General features: G+C 44.3%; 1 protein-coding gene across 3 annotated transcripts in view; it reads right to left on the bottom strand.

Annotated features, from left to right (window-relative positions):
* Positions 1-23,662, bottom strand: part of LOC146798508 (cytochrome P450 2F2-like) — a 528,068-nt gene that overhangs the window by 429,943 nt on the left and 74,463 nt on the right. For all 3 annotated transcript variants that reach the window (XM_085625796.1, XM_085625797.1, XM_085625795.1), the window contains one exon: positions 23,029-23,191. In XM_085625796.1, coding sequence (XP_085481922.1) covers positions 23,029-23,191 — 163 coding nt within the window. The remainder of the gene's footprint in view (positions 1-23,028; positions 23,192-23,662) is intronic.

The raw sequence follows: 23,662 nt of genomic DNA, 5'->3' as shown, positions 1-23,662 counted from the left end.
ATCCATTGACCCTATCACTCATCCATCCTTTCTCTCATCTATTTATCCTTTCACTCCTTCACTCATCTATTCATCCTTTTGTCCATCTACCCTCCCTTTCACTCACTCATCCATCCTTACATCCACCCTTTCACTCATCCGTCCATCCATTCACCCTTGCACTTATCAATTCATCAATCCATCCACCTTTTCACTCATTCATCCTTTCACTCATCCATCCACCCTTTTACCCATCCAGCTACCCTTCCACCCATACATCCAGCTATTTACCTTTTCTCTCATCCATCCTTCCAATCACTTATCAATCCATCCATCCTCTATCATTATCCATCTATTCAATCTTTCATTCATCCATTCACCCTTTCACTAATTCATCCAGCCATCCACTCATCCCTTCACTTACTCACTCGCTCACCTTTTCATATTAATTTTGAGCTGAGCCTTTTTGAGAAGAGGCCCATCAAGAACGTCACCCTCGCTGCAGGAGCCATTCCAGGACTGGGACAGAAGCCACCCAGGGCAGAGACAGGAATCACGGGGGAAGGGGGGGGGGGTACAGGAGCCATCACAGGTAGATGGGGAGACAGGAGCCACCACATGGGGGGACAGGAGCAATCACTGGGGTGGGCAGGAGCCATCACCGGAGGGTGAACAGGATCCACCAGGGTGGGCACAGAGGTGGGCATGCAGTATTCTAGTATCATCTTGGTCTCTTCCAGGGTGGGTTAGGGCTTCTCACCCCCTCCTGGACAAGACACCGAGACGACAGGCTCTCTTTCTAAAATGTTCATTTTGACATCCCCCACTGTGATGTACAGTACTTAAAGGAGATAGCCCAAGAGAACTGATTTAACTGATTGTCTTCCATACTTTGTTAATCAGTGTGGGTGCGATTGTGCCATTTCTTTATTTTATTACATTATAGACTGCATGTTTGAAGAACCAAGGTTTGCTTACAATTTTGTAACAGTAATTAAGCTCTGTGAAGAGAACCATGTGCTACCTCGGTGTAATCAGGGCCGGTTCTACGATTTTTGGGGCCCTGGGCAGGAAGGGAATGTGTGAGGCCCCTCTAAATTGCAGAGACATGACGCATTCAGGGCTGTTTGCATCTGCATAGATGCCCCTGCTCCTGAAGCTGCAGCCCCTCCCTCTCAGTCACCTTCAAGCACCTCTTAACAGCTCATCAAGGGCTGAAGGTGTGAGGGTTGCTATCCCGCTGTGCCTCTCCAATGCTGCTGGGTATCTGAGCTTTGGTAATGCATAGGAGTCTGTTACACCCGACCTCAGCAGCATCGGAGTCAAGCAGGGAGTGGGTGGAAGCTGTGCCGGCTTTGGGGTCGTGCGATCGGTGCCCGGTTAAAATTACGGACAAATGGCGTCCGTTAAAGAATCCTTCATGGACAACGGACAGACGGCCGAAATTATGGACTGTCCGTGAAATTTACTGACGGTTGGTCACCCTAGTCCAGAGAGATGCTGAGCTAGGGGGGCAGCAAATGACCAATCACTGCATGGCTTCACAATAAAGCCATGCAGTGATTGGTGAATATGTCCATATGCTCCGAGCCAATGACCAGTCGTCTTTGCGTTCTTTGCCTAGAGACACAAACGCTGAAGCAGCTAATCCAGGTGCTGCTAAAGCAGTGCTTGGATTGGTCTGAGGCAGGACAACTCGCCACTCCTTGAGAGACCAGGGGCTGTGGCTTCAATCCCCTCGGCTCCTTCATTTTACAGGCAAGGAATTCTACAATTGCACATGTCGGGCTGGCCAGTGAAAGGCACCCAGCCAACCCGACATGTGCATTACTGCTGCCTCTCTTTGGCTTAGTCTGACTCAGACTAACCCCACCCCCTAAAGCCTGCTGCCAGTGGGCTAAGTGACACATGCATGACGTAATTCCCGTGGACTACGGCTGAGACAGTAAGTAGCTAGTGAGCAGTTGATTAATTATTTTCCCTGATAACTGCATGGGCCCTGGTCCTGGGGCAATAATTAGTGGGGCAATGCCCAAACGCTTCTGTGAAGGAGACGCGGCTATCACCTCCCCCCCTGCACAGTAAGAAACCGATGCATCACCTTCCCTTCCGTAAGGAACCAACGCATCACCTCACCGGCGTGGCAGTAAGGAACCAACACATCACCTCCCCTGGAGTAAGGTCCAAAGCACCACTTTCCCTGCGGCTGTTTTTGTTTATGATTTTGAAGCATCTAAGGTATTTTGTGTTGAAAGTGTTGCATCTATAGTTTGCTATGGAGAGAACTGTTTCCACCTTTCAAAAGTCATATTTGTATTACTGTATTGCGGATGTTTATCATTTTTGTCTTGTTTGGTTTAGATAAAGATTACTTATTTTTCTAAACTGGTGTGGTGTCCATTGTTTTCTCTGTATTACTGCATGTGCGCACAAATGCTTTACACACTGCCTCTGAGATACCCTGGTCTGCTCGTGCCAAGTTACCAAGGGGGTGAGCAGGGGTATTTTAGAAGTGTATCCCCCTTACCCTGACTAGAGAAGGGTCCCTATTTGGACAAAGGTGTAAACCATTGCCAAGTAGAGACCCCCATTTCTAACCCTGCCATCTAACATTCCATACCACACCATGCGCAGATCAGTCATACAGCTGCACATGATTGCCCTAGTAGTGGCCAGCTGATTCTGCCATTTTTAGGTCAAATGCTTTGCTTCAGCTGTGGTTGGGAGTGTACGGAAGATTTGCTGTCAGAATGCCACAGAACAAATTGGACATTATTGTATATTGGTAAGTAGTACCTCTAGTCAGCAAATTTTGTTTCATCTTGTCCTACTTGACAGTGGAAGGAATGATTTGGGGGGCTCTGCTCAGCCATGAATTAGCCTGGGTGTTGCCTATAATACCAGGAGAATTGTCCTCCATGATTTCAAAACTGTGGCTCTTCATTGAGAACTGAACGCAGAATGTTCAAGCACACTTTACTATGTGCACCAACAACAGGGGGTCCATTTTGTAGAAGACTTTTTATAAGTTGATTTAATTATCACTTTGCCTGTTTCTGACCCACATCACTACTGAGTTAAGGACCACTCTGCCGCCCAGGCCTTGCTTTTAATGCTGATCTTCACATCTTCAGGGTAATTGTTGTTTGTACTTGCACCCATATGCTGGGGGTAACCTACTCTGAAGTCAGCAACCCGATCGTCCAGTTTTTTTCTTGGAAACTGACATATTGGATTATTTCGCATCCCACCAACCAAGATGCCAGAAGGTACACTAGAGACACCCATGTGCAAACTCTCAGCCATTGTAGTGTAAGTGGAAGCTCTTGATATTAAATCTGTTTATTAATATAATGCAATTTTCTAACAATGAATGTGGGTGGCCAATAAACAAGTGGCTTACCTTTCAAACTTACTGGACACAAACACTGACATCTGCCATCTACACAGCGGTAACATAGAATTGGAAGACTACTTTAGGAGAGACAATATCCTTTTCTATGGCATCCTGGAAGTATACGAAAAAAAGGCTCACAGCCTCATGCATCAAGCCAAAATCCAGTCGGTAAAATACCGAATCGCTAATAGCTCCCGGTATTGAGTTAAAAAAACCCAATCCCAATGCATCAACCCAAAAGCAAAAATCGCTATTTAAGGAATCCTTAAATAGCGATTCCTTAAATAGGGATTCCTTAAATAGCGATTCCTTAAATAGCGATTGCATTTAAGGAATCCCAAAGTGAGATTCCTTAAATGCAATGCATCAAAGTTAAAAAATTAGCGATTTCGCTAATAGGGGGAGCAAATTACCATGAAGATGAACTGCATGGTAATTTGCTAAAACTTTGAAAAATGCACTTTTGTGCATTTTTCAAAGTTTCATGTTGCGCACACACATGCCCTTAGAGCATGTGTTTGCAACATATGTGCACATATCAATTTCAGGGGTGCAATAGGGTGTCATTTTGACACCCTTGCACCCTTGAAATTGCATGAGCAATTTGCGAGAACCTACTGGTACTCGCTATTTGCTCATGCAATCTCCGATTCATTCCTATGGGCCTGGAGGCCCATAGGAATGATTGGGATGGCATTCCTTAATTGCTACTCGCAATTTGCTAGTAGCAATTAAGGAAAGTTAAGGAATCACTATTTGAATAGCGATTCCTACATGCATAGCCTTTTGCTATTCCTTATTAGCGAATCCTTATTTTTCGCTAATAAGGAATCGCAAATGCCAATGTTGATGCATATGCCCCTCGGTGCTCTCCTTGGCAATCCTCCTGCCTTGGCTACTGGGAATTAACTTTCTAACACCCTTAGAATTTCAAAAAGCTCACTGTATTAGGGTGAGAGACCAAGCAAATATATTTTTACTTGACCATGGGACCAACAAGTCAGAAAGACCCTGCAAGTGGCACAGAAAAAAGGACTGAGGAGCACGCTGTTCTATGAGGGACCCGCTGTCCATGGCTCTATTGATTATTCCTACAAAACAAATCAACAAAGGAAAACAATCTTGCTCTACATACCATACTCAGGAAGTTGACACCAAGTTTGGGTTCCTTCAGCCTTCTTCAATGCTCACTACTATGGAAGGTAAATCTAAAGAGTTCTAAGACCCATTGTGAGGCGTTGGCCTGGTATATGCTGTCCACTAATTAAAGTGGGCACCCTGTACCAGTTCAAACAACCCTTATGGTGATTTAAGAGGTCAAAGATAACTTAGAAAGCTATCCAAGTGGTAGCTGTGGAGAGCAGGCTTAGTCTTGAAGGAATTTTAAGCAGCTTGTTTTACCAGAATGCAACCTTATAGTATTGGTTAAATGAAAGGAGAACCACACAGTAGTTATAAAAATATGTACTTATTGATATAACACTCTTTAAGTATAACACAGTACCCTCTACACGAGGATACTCACAAAGCACACAATACTATAGCACAGAAACAATAGTAAATAGCACTAACACACAGTGGGCTCTAGGGGGGGAGACCAAACCATATACTAAAACAGTGGTATAAGAACCACGACTTGAGTCAAGACAGTGTCGAGAGGATGTAGAATCACTGGGACCCCAAGGAACCACCCAATGTGAGTAAATAGGGCCTCCACGGAGGATGGGTGCTGTGTGGGAACACGAAAGCGTGCAACTTACAATTCTATAGGAGAGTCACGGTTGAAGGTTTAAAGTTTAAGGACCCTTCTAAGGGGACTTCGAAGAAACCCTGTGGAAGTTAGGAGGTTGGAGAAACACCCCACCCGTGGGTACCATAGTACAGAGGTACCTATCCCAGGGAAGCTGGGTACATAGGTCTGAAGTGGCGTCGGAAACTGCCATCGATCTCTTTGGAGGACTTCGAAGAAGAGCACTGCTGGGAAGAAGGAAAGTGTCTTTCAGAATCCAATGGTTTATTCTTGATGAAGAGTACCTGAAAGCAGAGGGGACAGAGTCTGGGTCACTCAGGAGTGACCAGGGGCTCGGTAGACGAGTGCCCACCGATGTCGGGTGCTTCAGGTGCGTTGAGGGGGTTCTTGACTCTGCAGCACCAGGACCAGGAGATGTTGAGGAGTGGCTTGCACCACTGTGAGTACCCTGACTGTTTGGTCGGCCCTGGGGCCGATCAAAGCAGTCATGCGCACTCTACATTTTCTCTGTGTAGGCTGCATGCAACGCCATCGCAGCGTTGTGATTGGCTTATGGGGGGAGGGAGCATGCCTGTTCCTGTTCAGGATATATAAAGAACAATGGTTCCCTTGGGTAGAAACAATGTGTATTGTAGTTAGCTGTAATTACTTCAGCATAACATATGATACATTTCTGAAATCAAGAACATTTCTTAAACAAATGGGGGAAGGAACAAGAACACAGAAAGAGGGTTTTTCATTGATTTATGTATCAGAATTGATAGCATTCGTTATGCGAACCAAATTACATAAAACAAAAATACATTGCAAAAATGTTTGTACTTCCAAATTCATACAGTGATACACAATGGTGAGATAGTGGTGCTCAGTATTGATATAGATACACAGTGCAGTGAGGTGGTAGTGGGGGGAGGGGGGATGCGGTTTGTTTTGGAGGGCCAAATTCAAGAAGCAGTAACAAGTAAATACACAAATTCTATAGTTAATAACGACTATGTCCTGCAATCTGTGCCAAAATAGATCGTCGAAGTTTCAACCCTATGGGCGCTTGGTGGAGTGTCACAAGCGGGTCTTCATCAGGACTGTGGAGGAGGAGAGGCCGCCTATGGGAAGGAGTATTATAATAAAGAGTGTTCAAGTTCCCATTGTTCAAAAGTAATTAAATCAAAAATTGAATTGTATTATAGACTCACCCTAAAATTTCAAGGGCGGTCAAGGCAATTGATTGAAAGGGTTTGGTTTATTCTAGCAAGATGTCTGTGAAAAATAAAATGGTATTTGTAAGTGCTAACTCAGATGTGAGTAAAAACACAATAGCTTGGAATAATTCTAAAATCTTACCAACTGTGATATGAATTGCACAGAAGATCTAAAGGAAAACAAGATGAGGGGAAAATTAATCCCTAGAAACCGGAAAATGATTTGAGAGTGGTCAAATCAGGGGCAATGGTAAAACTCACCAAAGAATGATTGTATTCTGGTAAAACGGAGTCCTCAAGAAACACTGCTTTCTGGTTGCAGAGCAAGTGAGAAATGAGCTCTTAAGTACTCTAGGCCAAAGCTCCAGCTGGGAGCTTGATGATGATTGACAGGTGTGTTCAAGGACAGCCTCACAAGGCCTCACTGCCGAGTCGAAAGGGCTACAGCTGAACTGTAGCTAAAACAAACAATTAAGTACTGCCAGGTAAATGTGTGCGGACGAAGTAAAGGGAAAATTGCCGATTTGGATAGTTAAACCCAAATCGCTTTGGTGAATGTATTGGGTAAGGGGAAAAAGTATTCATGGTGATACTACCTTGCATGGAAACAATTGATTGATTCTAAAGGAGGGGCCTACGCAGGCAAGCTGGGTTGGGCTCCCACCGTGAGCTTGATGATGATTGACAAGAGTGTTCAAAAGAAAGCAACCACAGGGTTTCACTAGCGCTGGGTGGGATTGTAGCTGAAAAACTCCAGCTGAAAGCGGCTGTAAGAAATCAATTGAACTTCTGCAAAGCAGATAAATGTATTGAGGGAGAAGCAGTTTTTATAAAAATGCACTTCATCGATTCTGAATGCGGGTGCTGATCATACAATCTTGCCTAAATTTAGAGGCTTAGAAAGGTATTCGCTCTCGGTGATAAAGTGTGTTTTATGTAATGAAAACACAGTGATTCATGCAGGAGTAACAAGAATATCATGAAAAAGCACAATAAATGATAGAAACAACGGATCTAAAGCACTCCGAAAATACAAAAGTATTAATAGTCATTAGATAATTTTTGTAAACAACGCTGTGGTTTTTTGGACATGAAAAAAGAAACATTAAGTGCTAAGATCAGTTTAACATAACAAAGACATGTAATTTTAAAGGACATTCGTACTGTGGGGGGTTAAAGTTGGCCCATCTGTCTCAAAGTCTCTTCTTGTTCATTGAGCCCCTTGGTTACTGAGTTAAGTGAATGTATCCATTTGCACTCTTTATACCTGAGAGCTTGAACAATGGAACCACCCCTGGGACTGGGCAGTATCCTCTCAAGTATAAGCCATTTAAGACTTGTAGCTGTGTGCATTTTGTTCGAAAAATGTTCGACTAGGGGCGCTCCTGGGACATTGCATCTCACCCTGCTCATATGTTGCAGTATCCTCGTTTTTACCTTCTGAGTTGTTTGACCCACGTAAACTTTTTCACAGGGACATATCATGGCATACACAACATTCATGCTGTTGCAATTGGTAAATGCTGGAAGTTTGTGGGTTTTGTGGTTGTGTGTAAAAGACACACCTTCGATGGTAAGGGGGCAGGCTTTGCAACTCCCACATTTGTGATGTCCTATCAGTGGCGGTAATCCCAGCTGGTCCCTGATGTCTGGTCCTATTGGAGTCTCCAAATAGGCTTTTACTAGATTGTCTTTCAAGTTTCTGCCCCTCTTAAAAGCAAAGACTGGTTCAGAATTGGTAGGTAGATCACTGGCAACCAAATTCCAATACTTCTTTACAATTTTCTTGATGGCATTGCTTTTGGAGTTGAAAGTGGTAACACATACCAGGCCCTTTGGCGTCTTCTCCTTATCGCCAGGTCTTAGCCGCTCATCTCACGGACAATACCAGGCTCGTTTCCGTGCTCTCCTGAGTAGTCCAAGAGGGTAACCTCTTTCTTTTAGCCGTGTAGTCAGGATGTCCGTTTCCCTGAAGAAGTCAACCCTGCGTGTGCAATTCCTCCTGAGTCTCAGGTATTGCCCAAAGGGGAGGCTGTCCCTTAAATTCCGGGGGTGATGTGACTGGTATTTGAGGAGCGTATTTCTTTTGGCTGGTTTCCGGTATAAATCACAAAAGATACGGTCATCCTCGACTTTCAGAGTGAGGTCTAGAAAATCAATGCTGGCATTGTTTTTAGTCATGGTAAACTGGATATCCATAGTCCTCTGACTGAGCCAAGCTAGAAACTCATCTAGTGCCATTCTTGATCCGGTCCAGACCATGATAACATCGTCGATATATCCCTTCCAGACCTCAATATTCTCCAGAAAAGGGTTGGTCAAGCTGTATAAGTGTTCTTCTTCATAGGAATCCATGAAAATATTCGCTAGACTCGGTGCATATGTAGCACCCATAGCGACTCCTTTGCATTGAAAGTAAAATTGTTTAAGGAAAACAAAATAGTTCTTCCTCATGGCTATTTCCAACATGGTTGTCAAGAATTATGTAGGGATCCAATGTGGTCTAGGACGCCTGTCAAGCGAGTCCCTTACCACCCTTGATGCAGCTTCTTGTGGTATAGACGTATAAAGTGAGGCTACGTCCAAAGTGACCAGCCACTGGGTGTTGGCATCAAATGGCTGTCCCTCCAAGAGTTGGATCACATGGGTTGTGTCACGCGCATATGACTTGGTATCTAGTACAAAAGGCTGAAGAAAGTGATCCAGAAATTGATTCAGGGGTTCCAGGATTGAACCGCATCCAGAAACTATCGGTCTACCTGGTGGTTTGTTGAGGCGCTTGTGAACCTTAGGTAGAGTATAGATAGTTGGTAACCTAGGTTCCTTCTGCATGAGGAATTCTCCTTCTTGTTTGCTTAGAAATCCTTGCTGTATGCCATCCTCTACCAAAGCTTGTATGAGATTCCTGATCTCACCCATGGGATCTCTACATAAGCAGAACACTCTTGTCAATCATCATCAAGCTCATGGTGGGAGCCCAACCCAGCTTGCCTGTGTAGGCCCTTCCTTTAGAATCAATCAATTGTTTCCATGCAAGGTAGTATCACCATGAATACTTTTTTCCCTTACCCAATACATTCGCCAAAGCGATTTTGGTTTAACTATCCAAATCGACAATTTTCCCTTTACTTCGTCCGCACACATTTACCTGGCAGTACTTAATTGTTTGTTTTAGCTACAGTTCAGCTGTATCCCTTTCGACTCGGCAGTGAGGCCTTGTGATGCTGTCCTTGAACACACCTGTCAATCATCATCAAGCTCCCAGCTGGAGCTTTGGCCTAGAGTACTTAAGAGCTCATTTCTCACTTGCTCTGCAACCAGAAAGCAGTGTTTCTTGAGGACTCCGTTTTACCAGAATACAATCATTCTTTGGTGAGTTTTACCATTGCCCCCTGATTTTACCACTCTCAAATCATTTTCCGGTTTCTAGGGATTAATTTCCCTTATCTTGTTTTCCTTTAGATCTTCTGTGCAATTCATATCACAGTTGGTAAGATTTTAGAATTATTCCAAGCTATTGTGTTTTTACTCACATCTGAGTTAGCACTTACAAATACCATTTTATTTTTCACAGACATCTTGCTAGAATAAACCAAACCCTTTCAATCAATTGCCTTGACCGCCCTTGAAATTTTAGGGTGAGTCTATAATACAATTCAATTTTTGATTTAATTACTTTTGAACAATGGGAACTTGAACACTCTTTATTATAATACTCCTTCCCATAGGCGGCCTCTCCTCCTCCACAGTCCTGATGAAGACCCGCTTGTGACACTCCACCAAGCGCCCATAGGGTTGAAACTTCGACGATCTATTTTGGCACAGATTGCAGAACATAGTCGTTATCAACTATAGAATGTGTTTATTTACTTGTTACTGCTTCTTGAATTTGGCCCTCCAAAACAAACCGCATCCCCCCCCCACTACCACCTCACTGCACTGTGTATCTATATCACCACTGAGCACCACTATCTCACCATTGTGCATCACTGTATGAATTTGGAAGTACAAACATTTTTGCAATGTATTTTTGTTTTATGTAATTTGGTTCGCATAACGAATGCTATCAATTCTGATACATAAATCAATGAAAAACCCTCTTTCTGTGTTCTTGTTCCTTCCCCCATTTGTTTAAGAAATTTTCTTGCTTTCAGAAATGTATCATATGTTATGCTGAAGTAACTACAGCTAACTACAATACACATTGTTTCTACCCAAGGGAACCATTGTTCTTTATATATTAAATACCCAGGTTCCTAGGGACACAGGGTCACCCCATTTTGTTAATATATATGTTCCTGTTCAGGAGCAGGAAAACGCAGAACCCAGCCCAGTAGCAGAGGCGGTGCTGGACCGGTCAGGTAAGTTTTAGTTTTATTTTAGACTCCCCCCCCCGCGGTAACCCCCGTGTTACCCTCCCTCTGCCCCCCCACCTGTGAGAATTGTGAGTCGCGACTGATATGAGTGTGAACAGGATGAGCCATTCAAACATAGCTGCTACATTAAATCTACAGCACCTATGTCCTCATTCTCTTCTTCTAAGTGCTAACCTACCTCTAGCACGTCAGTAGATAAAACTTATTTTGAGTTTCAGATATGGCACAATCCAACATATATGTTTTAACAATGGAACTTATGTTCAATGAAATAAGTTCTGCTATTCTCATCTCACAAGGTCAGCTGCACTGATAAAATAATCAGTCAAGGCTAAGCGCCTCTCATCACTCAAGTAGCCTTCATCTGCTTATATACTTATATGCTTATATACGGACTGTCCCAGTGTTGCCTGTAGGTAAGCTTTCCCTCTCTTCTTCACAGTGGCGGCTGCTCCATTTGGGCATTGGAGCGCCGCCCCACTGCTTTCTTGCAGTTCGAGAAGCAGAAAATAAAATGGTATTTTAAATACCATTTTATTATCTGCTTCTCGCGCTGCGAGAAAGCAGAGGTATGCCTGGTTGGGGGCGGGTGGGAGGAGATGCCTGGTGGGGGGCGGGTTCGGGGGTTGGGCGGGGAGGAGTGGCTTGCACCACTCTGAGTGCGGTGACTGCTTGGTCGGCCCTACAGTCATGCGCATTCTACATTTTCTTTATGTAGGCTGCGTCCCTACTGGTGCCCGGCTGGGCGCCGCCCGGGTCTCTGCACCAGTCACAATGCTGCCATTGGCTACAGGACTCAGGGGAGGGAGGAGGGAGCATGCCTGTTCCTGTGAATCCTGTTCCGGCCCCACACCGGCCCAGGGGCAGAGGCAACGCGGGACCAGGATCAGGACCAGGTACATTTTTTATTTATATTTTACCCCCCCGAGAATTGTAAGCCGCGACGACAATCATGGCATAGTTACAAGCCCATAGTGATTGTACCCGCCTTAAGAGCTCCTGTAGTAAACCGCAGTCAGTCCTCCTTTTGCACGGATGCGCGTGGGAAATAATTCAGTAAAAGATCCCGTTAAATATAATCTGCAGCTTGCACTGCTATCCGTGCGATGTGCTAAGTTGGTAAACAATTGCAATGTGAAGTTGCCAGTTTAAAAATCCTGCCGAGTTTTGTTTTCGAATAACAGTTGCATATTTTGTGGTGTTTTTGGGTGAAATTACGTTGCAATAGAAATGCCAAGCCGAATATCGAACAGATCATATCCGACCTCCCCCCAGCACCCCACCACCAAGCATTGCCCTCGGTTATCACTGCTGCTAAGGATCCGTGCCCTTTGATGGGTCGGTAGCTTCTGTAACTGCAGAGAAACCTAAGTGACAGTAGAATCACGAGACATCATTAACTCCCATTGGCAAGCCTCATGTCTCCTTTTCAGGCACCAGCTTTTATTGGTTCAGTGGAAGAGAACTATATTGCACGTTCCTGCCCTCTGTGACGCGGACTTTTTCCACAAAACGTGAATGATGAGAGGGGTTTAGTGCAAAGAAGTTGACTCAGTGTTGAGGGAGAACATTAAGCAAACAATTCAGTAGACAAAAGTGACACTCGCTTGATGTCTACTATTACAGACCCACAACTTTTTAATTTTCCTGAATAACTGCTTAGAACTGTGCATTAAACCTGTGGTTTTACCCATTTTTTGGGGGGGAGGAGGCAAGATATGCTCTAAGATGTTTGAAATATTTATCACCTCAAAAATGCGCACGATAACTAAAACGTGTTGCAAATTTTTCAGGGAAGTTATGTTAGAAAGAATTTGGCTCACTTTTTGCCACTTCTTTTCAAGGTGAATACTACTGGGTTTAGGAGATTTGATTCAGCCATTTGTCCACCCGCTGCTGTTCAGTTTATGTACTTCTTTAGTGAGAAAGGTTACCGAATGCATTTGATAAGTGTTTAAATTAAACGCTTGACAGGAATCCAGCGCGGGTTTCCTTTGAGATTAATCAGACATTGCCCCAATTATTCATGACTTTTTCTTGGCACGAGGCCCACTACTGGAGATGGCACATTTATTTATTTCCGTAACATCATACAGAAAATGCTATAATTCAGCCCCACTGATGCCAGCTTTCACCAAAATAGATTATGTTTTGCCTTCTAGTGTGGGGGTGTAGGGAGGGAGGGCAAGACGAGGAGACGCATGTTAAATGCATTTTTTTCTTGAATTACTGTCTATGAAAAGCGACAACATTACAGCTGCATCATCCTTGCAACTCTCTTATGGAGTAAACGTAATTTACGCTTTCTTATGGATAGGGCCACTGGAATTATGAAATTCTGCGGCTGCGTCGTTTTCCGCATAATGGCAACATAACTATTTTCTTGACCTGCTCTGTGTGGTTGAAAACGATCGCCCCAGGATCACGGAGTTTAGTGACATAGTGAAGCTGGGATGAGAATTAAGCTATGATTGTTCCAAGGATTAATATGTCATCTCAGTTTGCTGTACTCGAATTAAGCACCCTGTACACAACATTTACTTAATGCTTTATTTATTTTATGTTTTTTACCTCAAAGCATTATTAGTAATGACGCATTTGGGATCCTCTTGTGCCTGCTGGTACCACTCCTGGACATAATTTTAAAATATGCAAATCTGGTTACAAAAAATACTGTGAATGCCTTTTCTTTCACGATTCTGCCGCGATCACGCTGTTTAGTGTATTTCTCTCTGCAGTTCGCTGAGTGCTCCCTATTTCCTCGTATGTCCCTTCACTGACATCGGTGGGCTGGCCTATACCCCTCACTGGCGTCAGCAAGCTGCCTGCCTCTCTTTCACTGACACCACTAAAGAGAATTATCCATGCACGGGGAGAACACAGTAACGGGCACATGTTCAAAGAGAAGGTGTTCACACAAGGATGCCACACAAAGATACATTGTGTGTGTGTGAGAGGAATATCGAATGTGTGTGTATATGTGTGAGAGAAACCTCGAATGTGTGTGTGTGTTTGTGCGTGTGTGTGTCTGTAACCTCGAATGTGTGTATATTGGGCTGTGCTTTTAGATTTGCGCGTGTCTATATCTGCAGGTTTATAGTCATGTCTATATCTCCCTTCAAACATTAAGAAAGGGAAGGGATGAGAGGAATTCCGGTCCAGCACACGTCCTCCCTCGAAGTATGCCATAAATTGAGTGTGCAGGTCCGCAGTAATAATCCTTATCACCTTATTCTGCAATAGGAGCAACTGAAGTCATCAGAGGTGTCCTCCTTAGGAAGCACAAGTTCTCACCCACCAAAAGGTGCCAAGCTTCGTCATCGGACTGGGCTTCTTGTCGGGCTAGCGCTGCAATGCCCAACAAGCCCCTTCCAAAGGGCCTGCAAAAAGACCGGTGAGCAAATGTATTGCTTGCATTGCAGGACCATAGAGATGGGTAGGCCCAAAGCAGAGATTACTGGCAGGTCAAATGGCCACCAAGCAGTCCTTACCCCACTCATTGGTCCCCCTTGTCCCAGACAGTCATCACAACATGAGGCGGTCCCATCCACCAGAGGTCTTTTACAATGCGTTAAGAGCAAGTCCTACCTCTATGTTCATAGCCTACATGGGCTTAAAGCTCCTCCTCCTGAGTGCCAGCACTGGGCCTAGCTTCAAAAACATAACAATAGAAATGTTTCTGACGTTGGGCCCTGCTGGCACACATGTGTGTATTGCTCAGAGGTGCGTGGCACTGGCAGGGCCTAGCTTCAGAAACACTTCTATCTACATTTTGTTATGACAACCCTTTATTAATGTAATAACTGCACTTTCACAATTGCTTAATTAACCTTCTTGCTTCTCAAATTTGCTTGAAAATGCACCATTTACCCACTCTATTTTCAAAATTTTCTCGAAACTCCACCCCCGAGCCCCCTTTAAGACGTTCAGACTTCGCTCGCCACGGTGCACTCCGACAGAAACTTTACGCCGCACCACTTTCAAATGTCACCAGCCACTACTGCTTCTTCACTCTCCGTGTCTGACTTTTATTACTTATTCTCTTCCTATCATTGTGAAGCAGAATTCACCAAGCGTTGGATTGTTCACCCACTAATAGGGAACGTGAGCTGGGATTAGACCATCGTGAGACAGGTTAGTTTTACCCTACTGATGATGTGTTGTTGCAATAGTGTCTGGGAGATGCATCATGTTGTAAAGCCCTGCGCCAGAAGCAGGCGTTCCTGTGCAGGGGGTGCGTTCCGTTGCAGGAACGCCTCCTAAAAGTGGCTGAGGGAAATCTACAAGATTTCACTCAGTCACTTTTGAGACCATGCTGCGTCAAAACCCTGCGCCTGCTTGAAGCAGGCGTAAGGATTGACGCAGCATTGTGCAGATAGGGCACCACAGAGCCTCGCTGGAACTGCGTCGTGCTTGCGACACAACTCCAGCAATGCACTGCATTTACGGCACAGATGCGTCACGCATCTGTCCGTTTTTGCCCCATGGTGCGCCACATTGTAAATGCGGCGCATCCATGGTGGCGGAGGCGTGACCTACAATAAGTGGCGCATCCCTGCTGATATGCAGGGATGTGCCAGTTATTGTAAATCTGCCCCTAAGTATGTGTAAGTTTCTGTAGAAGTAAGTGTGGTGGTGTGTGTATAACTGTATATGCAAGTAAATGGATGTTTGATTCTTTATTAGCATGAGTGACTATGTGTGTGAGTGACTCTATGGATTTGTGGCGTTGTGTAACAGGATGTATAGGTGTATGAGTACATATGATGAGTGAGTACATGTATGAGTGACTGTATAGGACTGTTGGTGAATGAGTGTATGTGTATGTGGATCTTAGAATTACTGAATAGGTTGTTGTAACTGGTATTGGTATGTCCATTGTTTTGAAAAAAAAAAATTCTATTTTTGAATGTGTGTATCAAAGGTGATATTAGGGGGAGAGGAGGTCTGCCACTCTATCACAAGGATGATATCATCAGTGATGTCATTTGAGATGTCATCAGTGATGTCAGTGACCATGTCATGAGTGACGTAATATGTGAAGTCATCAGCAGTGCATTGCGGGCGAGCGAGTTAGGGAATTTCAATGGTTTTATATGAGTGAAAAGTTCAGCTAACTATAACGCCCCTGAAACCTATGGTTTTTTCAGTGATTTTCTAAGGTTTTTTAAATGCTAATTCCTAACTATAACGTGCCTGAAACCTATGTTTTTTTCAGTGAATTTCAAAGGTTTTTTAAATGCTAATTTCTAACTATGCCTACAGAGATAGGACATGTGAAGAAAGAAGAAAAAACGCACAGAAAGAAAAAAAAGAAATGCAGAAAAAAGCAACAGAAGTCCTCAAAGACGAAGAAAAGTGCAGGAAGAAGGATAACGTGCAGAAAGAACAAACAGATGAGCAGAAAGAAGCCTTGTTGCAAAATCATCCTGTACCCTCAACTTTTTCAGACGGATACTGGTGGTAACTGAGTTTGACTAACCAGTCCTAGAGCCAGTGCTATGTTAAAAGACACTCAGAATACAGTGAAAACACCTACATACACTAGGGAACACTATGCGTTGGGGTCCCCCTGTGATTAGCATCACCTCCTCAGTAAGTCCCTAGTATATAATAGGGCAGGGGATTAAAACTACCTCTTAAAACGCGCCACAGGGCGTGTTTGCACACGTCACCTCAGGCCCCGTCCCCTCCCTTCCCCACTGTGTAAACACGCCCTGTGGCCATTTTAAGTTGGGAGATTAACTCACCTTCAATCCTGAGGGTCCCTAGGGTCCAACTAGCCCACTAGGTACCTCCAGTAAGCGCCACAGAGCTGCGTTGCAGAGAGGTGTAAAATGTGGCACGGCCTGGACCACATCTCTGCAACGCAGCTCAGTGGCGCTTACTGGAAGCACCTGGTGGGCTAGTTGGCCCCCAGGGTCCCTCAGGATTGAAAGGGAATTATTTCCCCAACTTAAAACGCGCCACAGGGGGTGTTTGCACACGTCACCTCAGGCCCCGTCCCCTCCCTTCACCACTGTGTAAACGTGCCCTGTGGCCGTTCTAAGTTGAGAGATTAACTCCCTTTGAATCCTAAGGGTCCCTAGGGTCAAACTAGCCCACTAGGTACCTCCAGTAAACACCACAGAGCTGCGTTGCATAGAGGTGTAAAAAGGGGTGTGGCCTCAGAACACCTGTCTGCAACGCAGCTCCCTGGCGCATATTGGAGATACCTGTTGGGCTAGTTGGCCCTCAGGGACCCTCAGTATTGAAGGTGAATTAATTCCCCAACTTACAACTGGCCAGGGGGCACGTTTGCAGAGTGCTGCAAGGAGGGGGCGTGGCCTCCGGCGTGATGCCGGTCTTTTATTTATTAAAGTTTTTTAAGAAGGAGGGCTGCGTGGCCCCCCTTCTTTTTCTAATTTATTGGCCCTGGGGACCACATCCCCCAGGGCCTGCACCCTAATTTTTTTTGTTGAAAAAAATTGAATTTGGCCCTCCCAAGGCCTTAATCCCCAACCCCCGGGTCATGGCCTTTTTTTTTTATTCTTTAGGAGGGGGCTGCGTTGCCCCCCTCCTCAGGCCACTTATGGCCCCGGGGACCCCATCCCCTGGGGCCGGCCTTTGCTTTTATTATTTAAAAAAATATATATTTATAGAAATACCTAGGACATGCTGGACAAACCGTATGTACCCATCACCATGACGATTTGCGTGATATTCATTAAAAGGAAACTATGCAGACAATGAATCCACGTCAAATGTATTTACACCGCTAGTGAAGCTCTGACGTGTCTGACACCCTACCGTGCCTAATCCCGACGCCCCCGCCGGTGGGTACTCTCCAAGTAGACACCCTTGTTGTTTATTTATACAAACATGGGTAGCTATTGAGGTAGCTATTGATGGGCACTTTTAATACACACACACACCAAGCCATTCAAAGGGGATTCGACAAAAATTCAACCAAACTATGTAAGAAACCCCCCTCACGGTTAATAAAACACACGTCCACCGCCGGATGTGTAATACTTTTTATTTTACTCTCTGGAAAGGAGACAAACCTCACTTGAGTCACAGCGTGCTCCTGGCTGAGCCCAATGCTGTGTTACACCCACCAGTGCCCACCGAGTGCCACACACCTCTGTGTTGTATTCCACCAACTAGTGCGTATGCTATGACACTCTCTAGCCCATGTGCACTGTAACACCACCCCGTGAATATGTCATGCCACACTTGCCTTCGCATGGGTTATATTGCCCCATCTAACGTGCCTTCCTCGATGCCTATGTTATAACGTACGTTATAACGTACAGCGCTATGCCATACATATTACAGTCTGGGATCCATATCTTTGTCACAGTGCATATGCAACGTTACACTCCCCAGCACATATTTTATATTACAACTTTAGAGACTAGTTAGGTTACACAACACTGCCCTATGCATATTACACTCCAAGGCGCATATCGCATAGCACACGCTAGTGCCTGTGCTATCTTGCACTCTCCAATGAATCTGTCATTGCACACAATGTATTGCATATTATATTTCACGCCCGGTTCATCTTATATCACACTTTTTGGTGCATAGTTTATACCATATACTATATCTAGTTTTCATTGCAATCGTGCTCTCAGGATTATGTTCTATATAACACTGCGTCCACCTACCCTTTTCACGGGCATTACATTTTGCGATGGGGGTGGAGGGTCAGGGGGTGTTTCTGCCAAGTGAGCCCAGAGTCACAGTCACAAACGTCCTCTTCTTCCTGAATAAAAGTGAGATTATGCTGCATACTTGTTCATATTTTAAGTAGTTCGCACAGACACACATTTTAAAAACAATAACGTTCATAATACCCACCTTCTCTGAACAGTTAGCTTGCTTCCCCATCCACCTCCTCCCTATCCTCTGTTGTCTGAATCCATGGACTAGCCTCCTCCCTCCTGCCATGCCTGGTCTGATGTGCTGTCACTGCCCTCCATTTAGCATGATGTACCAGTCCACTCCTCCTGCCCTTCATTGCCCAATTCTATGGCCCATCATTGACCTCCTGCTTAGCCTCTGTGCTTAGCTTGCTGCCCCTATTCTCCTTCCCCCTGCCTTCCGATGTCTTTGTGCATGCCCCTGCTCCATCCTTTTTGCCCACCATGTTCCATGGACCTGCACTCCTATCTACTCTGAGTGTTCTGTTGAGCTGCCACTCCCCTCCCACCTGCCTAACATTGTCAGATGACTGTAACCTGACCCTGCCACCTCCCCCCTGCCTGTCCACATGCAATGCCCCTATCCCCTTCCTCCTGTCCTCCATGGTCCATTTTACTGCCACACCCTTCTGCCTTCCCTGGTCTGTTTTGCTGCAACTGCTCCTCCTGCCTGCCCCACGCGGTCTGTTGTGAGGCCTCTTGCCCTGAACTCTCTTGTCTGTGCCCAGGTCCTGACCCTCCCTTCTATCCTCCATGGTCCTTTGTGCATGCCCCTGCACCCTCCTTCTTGCCCATCATAGCCATTGTGCTGCCATTAAGCCTCCCACTTGCCATGCATGTTCTTCTGTGCTTCCATGGCCCCTCCCACCTTCCCTGTGTGGTCAGCTAGCTGCCCCTGACACCCTCCCACCTTCCCTCCATGGTCTGTGTGTATGCCATCATAGTCTCACTGTTGCTCTCCATGGTGTGTCTTGTTTCTATTGCCCATCCTGCCTGATCTCCATGGTCATCTTGCTGCTCCTGCCCTGCCCCCTTGCCCCCAGCCCTCTGTTCCATGTGCAGACCCATATTCCCTCCCTCCTGGCTTGTGTGTTCCATTGTAATGCCCCTGATCCGTCCCTTCTGCCCTTTATGGTCTGTTATGCTGCAGCTTTCTCTCCTGTCTGTCCATTATGGTCAGCTAGCTACCATTGCCTCTTTCCCCTCGGTTCTCTGTTGTCCATGTGCATGGTCCTGTCCCCTCCCTATTGCTTTCTATGGATTGTTGTGCTGCACTCCCGTCCTGCATGCCCTGTGTGGTGTATTGTGCTGCTGCAAACCCTGATGCCTGCCCTGTAGGGTCTGTTTGGTGCACCTCTCTATGTCCCTCCTGTCCTCTGTTATCCGAGTCCATGTCCCTACCCCAATTCCTCCTCCCTACCATGATCCAATGTACCATACTTGCGAACATTTTGAACTTGGTAAGAGGGAGATTTTGAAAAAAAATGGGGTATTGATTTTCCCCTTTGAGTTACATTGAAAAAGAGGAGATTGTAGACAGGAGACAGATCAAATAAAGGCCATTTGAGCTTAAAAACATTGGACGTTTCCTGGCTGAAACGGGTCTGTTGGCATGTATGGTTGTACTACCACTGCCTCTTCCTTCTGCCCACAATTGTATATTATATGGCCACAGCCTCTCTTGCCAGTCCTGTATTGTTGGTTTGTTGCCCCTGCCCCCCTTTCCACTGCCCTCCATAGTCTGTTGTGCTGCCACTGCCCTTCCTGCCTGCCCAGTGTGGTCAAATTGTTGCCTCTGCACTCTCCTACCTGACTTCAATTTTCAGAGTCCGTGCCCCTGGCCTCTGCCTCTCAACAGTATCCTAATGAACAACTAGATTGCTAACATTCTATATTTATTACAAAAGTGTGGAACGCCTGACGTCATCTTGATGTAATCAAAACTGTAATACCTAGAGCATTTCCTTTAGAAATTACATATATGGGAGGGTCTTATTTGTATCAAAATTATGGTCAGTGCTCTAAAAAACGAAAATGAGGACATATTTTCTGAGTTTTCAAATAGCGACAAAGAACTTTTAAATTATTTGTAATATTTTTATCCAGTTGACCACATGGTTAAATGTTGCACCTAAGGGAGAGGATGTAGTGTTACTTCCAGAGCTGCAGACTTTGCAACTGGGGAACCAGGTTGGAGTTTCTTTTTCAGCACAACATTCTGTGATTCTGGTCAAATGACTTAATCTCCCCATGTCTACAACCAAAATGAATTTGATCTTGTGTGATGTAACCAATGCTCATGTAAAGCATATCAATACCTGACAAGTCTGCACTATATAAAACTGCAAATACACAACAAATAAGTGTTTTGCACACTTCTATCATTGGGCTACATGTGGGCTACATCTGGGTTATATTTGTGCTGCATTTGGGCTCTTTTGTCTCTGGTGGCCATCTTGGGAGATTTATTTGTTATGAAGTTTCCTAATTTCCTCATTTACTGAAGTCTCCTCAGTAGGAATTGCTTTCAGTTATTTACTTTGGTTCCATCAAGAAGGCATTCAGATGTGTCACACATTTGCCATAAATTCGGAATGTTAGCACTCTAGTTGCTCATTAGATCACTGTAGTAAAGCTACTGATCACCAGAGAAGTCTGCTGCTGGTATTCAAAGTGCATGTTTCAGTCTGCATGTCAGAATCTTTTTATGAAATAGAAGAGGATTTGAGAAGTCACTCAAAATGTGCCCTAATTTTTCTTTATGCAGCATTAATCATACTTTCTATGGCATAATGAACCCCCTCATTTTGTTCCTTTGTAAATTAAATGTTTTAAGTGTTACCACTTTATTCCAATCAAGATGGCTTCAGGTGTGCCATACTTTTGTCATAAGTAAGACTGTTAGCGCTCTAGTTGTTCGTTAGAACACTCTGGGACATTCTGTCATTGGGCTATACTTGGGCTACATCTGGGTGATATTTGTGCTACATTTGGGCTCTTTTGTCTCTGGTGGCCATTTTGGGAGACTTATTTGTTAGGAAGTTTCCTAATTTCCTCATTTACTACAATCTCCTCAGTAGGAAATACTTTCAGTTTTTTACTTTGATTTCATCAATAAGGCATTCAGATGTGTCACACATTTGCCATAAATTCAGAATGTTAGCACTCTAGTTGCTTATTAGATCACTGTAGTAAAGCTACTGCACACAAGGGAAGTCTGATGCTGGTATTGAAAGTGCATGTTTCAGTCTGCATGTCAGAATTTTTTAATGAAATAGAAGAGAATTTGAGAAGTCACTCAAAATGTGCCCTAATTTTTCTTTCTGCAGCATTAATCATACTTTCTATGGCATAATGAACCCCCTCATTTTGTTCCTTTTTAAATTAAATGTTTTAAGAGTTACCACTTTATTACAATCAAGATGGCTTCAGGTGTGCAATACGTTTGTCATAAGTAGGACTGTTAGCGCTCTAGTTGTTCTTTAGAACACTCTGGGAAGCTGCAGTAGAACACAAAGGAATCAACTGACAGTCTCTGACCTTGTTGGATGTACATGTTTTACTGAGAATGTCAGACTTCATTCTCACATGACTGAGAAAGATAATGTGAATTTACAGAAAATATGGTCCCAGTTTAGCTTATAGATCACCGTCCAAACCTCTGTGTGAAAAGCATGAGAAAATAGTTTTCTCTCAAACATGATTCATGATATCACAGCAGAAGGCTTTTTCACATGGTAAAATCACCTTAGAACACACCACAATTCCTAAAATGAGTATGGTACCATCAACAACTGATTTATAATGTAACTAAAGTCTTAAAATCTTCTATTAACTGCAATGCTTTTTAATGAGGTGCTATCATGTATATTGGTCCCAAGATGGCTGCCAACACTTCTTGGATTAAGTACTGACAGCCAATCAGATCTCACGATGAGATGTGTGGTTAAGCTTCGCCCAGAAATATCTATCTTTTTAACTCTAATTTTCTCAGGAACTACTGAACGTATTTACACCATTTAAGCAAAAGGCACGAGTCTGAACTGAGGACTACCTCTTTGCCAAATTTGGTGTAATTCTGTTCAGCAGTTCAGGCTGTAGGTCCTATGGGAAAATGCCTGGGGAAAACGCGTTTTGGGACCCCCCTTTTTTCTCGGCCCCCGCTTAATGAATCACTGTGAAATTTTCAGGATAGGAACAGACCAGAGCTGGCCAAATGTTTGGAAAATTTCGCGAAGATTCGTCAACCGGCACAAACGTTATTCCAAATAGAATTTTGCGGATTTCCTATGGAAAATAGGTCCTAACTATAACTACCTACTGGCGACTGCCAGTAGGTAATATTTATATATACATACAACAGAAGAATGCATACTTTTAGAAAACAGAAAGAGACGGATAGAGAAAGAGAGGGAGCAGTAAGGCTATCATAGAAAACACAAGGAAAATGAGAAATATGAAAAGGGAACATAGAAAAGAAGAGATAATCCCAGAAGGATTTAAGAATGTTACCCAAGTTATCTGTTGTTCGGGCAAATTCTGGGTTTTGAGCTATCTTTATTATCATTTTAGACATGTGGGGCACGCAATTATGACACAGGAGATTAGCAGATGTCCTTAGACCTTAAATCCTTACCGTTGCCTTTTGTAAAATTGTAAAAGAGGGGATACTTTCCACGGCCACTGAACTCTTCACTTTTGTCAATAAAGGACTCCTTCAGAGTTTTGTATCCACAGAGCACCACATATCGATGAGATCCCAGGTACAATGTGTACATAGAGCCATATTTCTTGTGAAGCTGTGAAGAGAGAACAAACATTAGGGAGTATGCATACACCACCTACGTGCTAGCCTCCCAGGGAAGCTTATTAAAGTTAGAGTTTGGAGGGGTGAAATTTCATACAGGACACCAGGGCAGCTGTCTGCTATGTCAAAGCTTTTAAACATTTTAGCAAGCAATTTTCTTGAGCTGTACTGGTGTTTGCGAATACCACTAAAGATTAAAAAAATTAGTTGGTATACAAGGGCGGAGAAATAAAAAGTTTGATATGACTCTTTCCCTTCCCAAGACAGGGGAATGGCATGCCCCTCTACCTTTCCCAATGGGGTTGCGTGTACTTTGCAGACCACACACCTTGCTGAAGAGAGTGGGGTATTTAGTATAGGAACAGATGCCCACTTTGATCTTGGGCAAAGTAATGGGCTAATAAACACTCCCCACCTTGGGGCAAGGTGCGGGTGGAGCACGTAATACCCCCACATTTGAAAA

Source organism: Triturus cristatus, chromosome 9 (genome assembly GCF_964204655.1).
Source record: "Triturus cristatus chromosome 9, aTriCri1.1, whole genome shotgun sequence".
NCBI classification, from domain to species: domain Eukaryota; kingdom Metazoa; phylum Chordata; class Amphibia; order Caudata; family Salamandridae; genus Triturus; species Triturus cristatus.
This window is presented reverse-complemented; position numbering and strand designations above follow the sequence as displayed.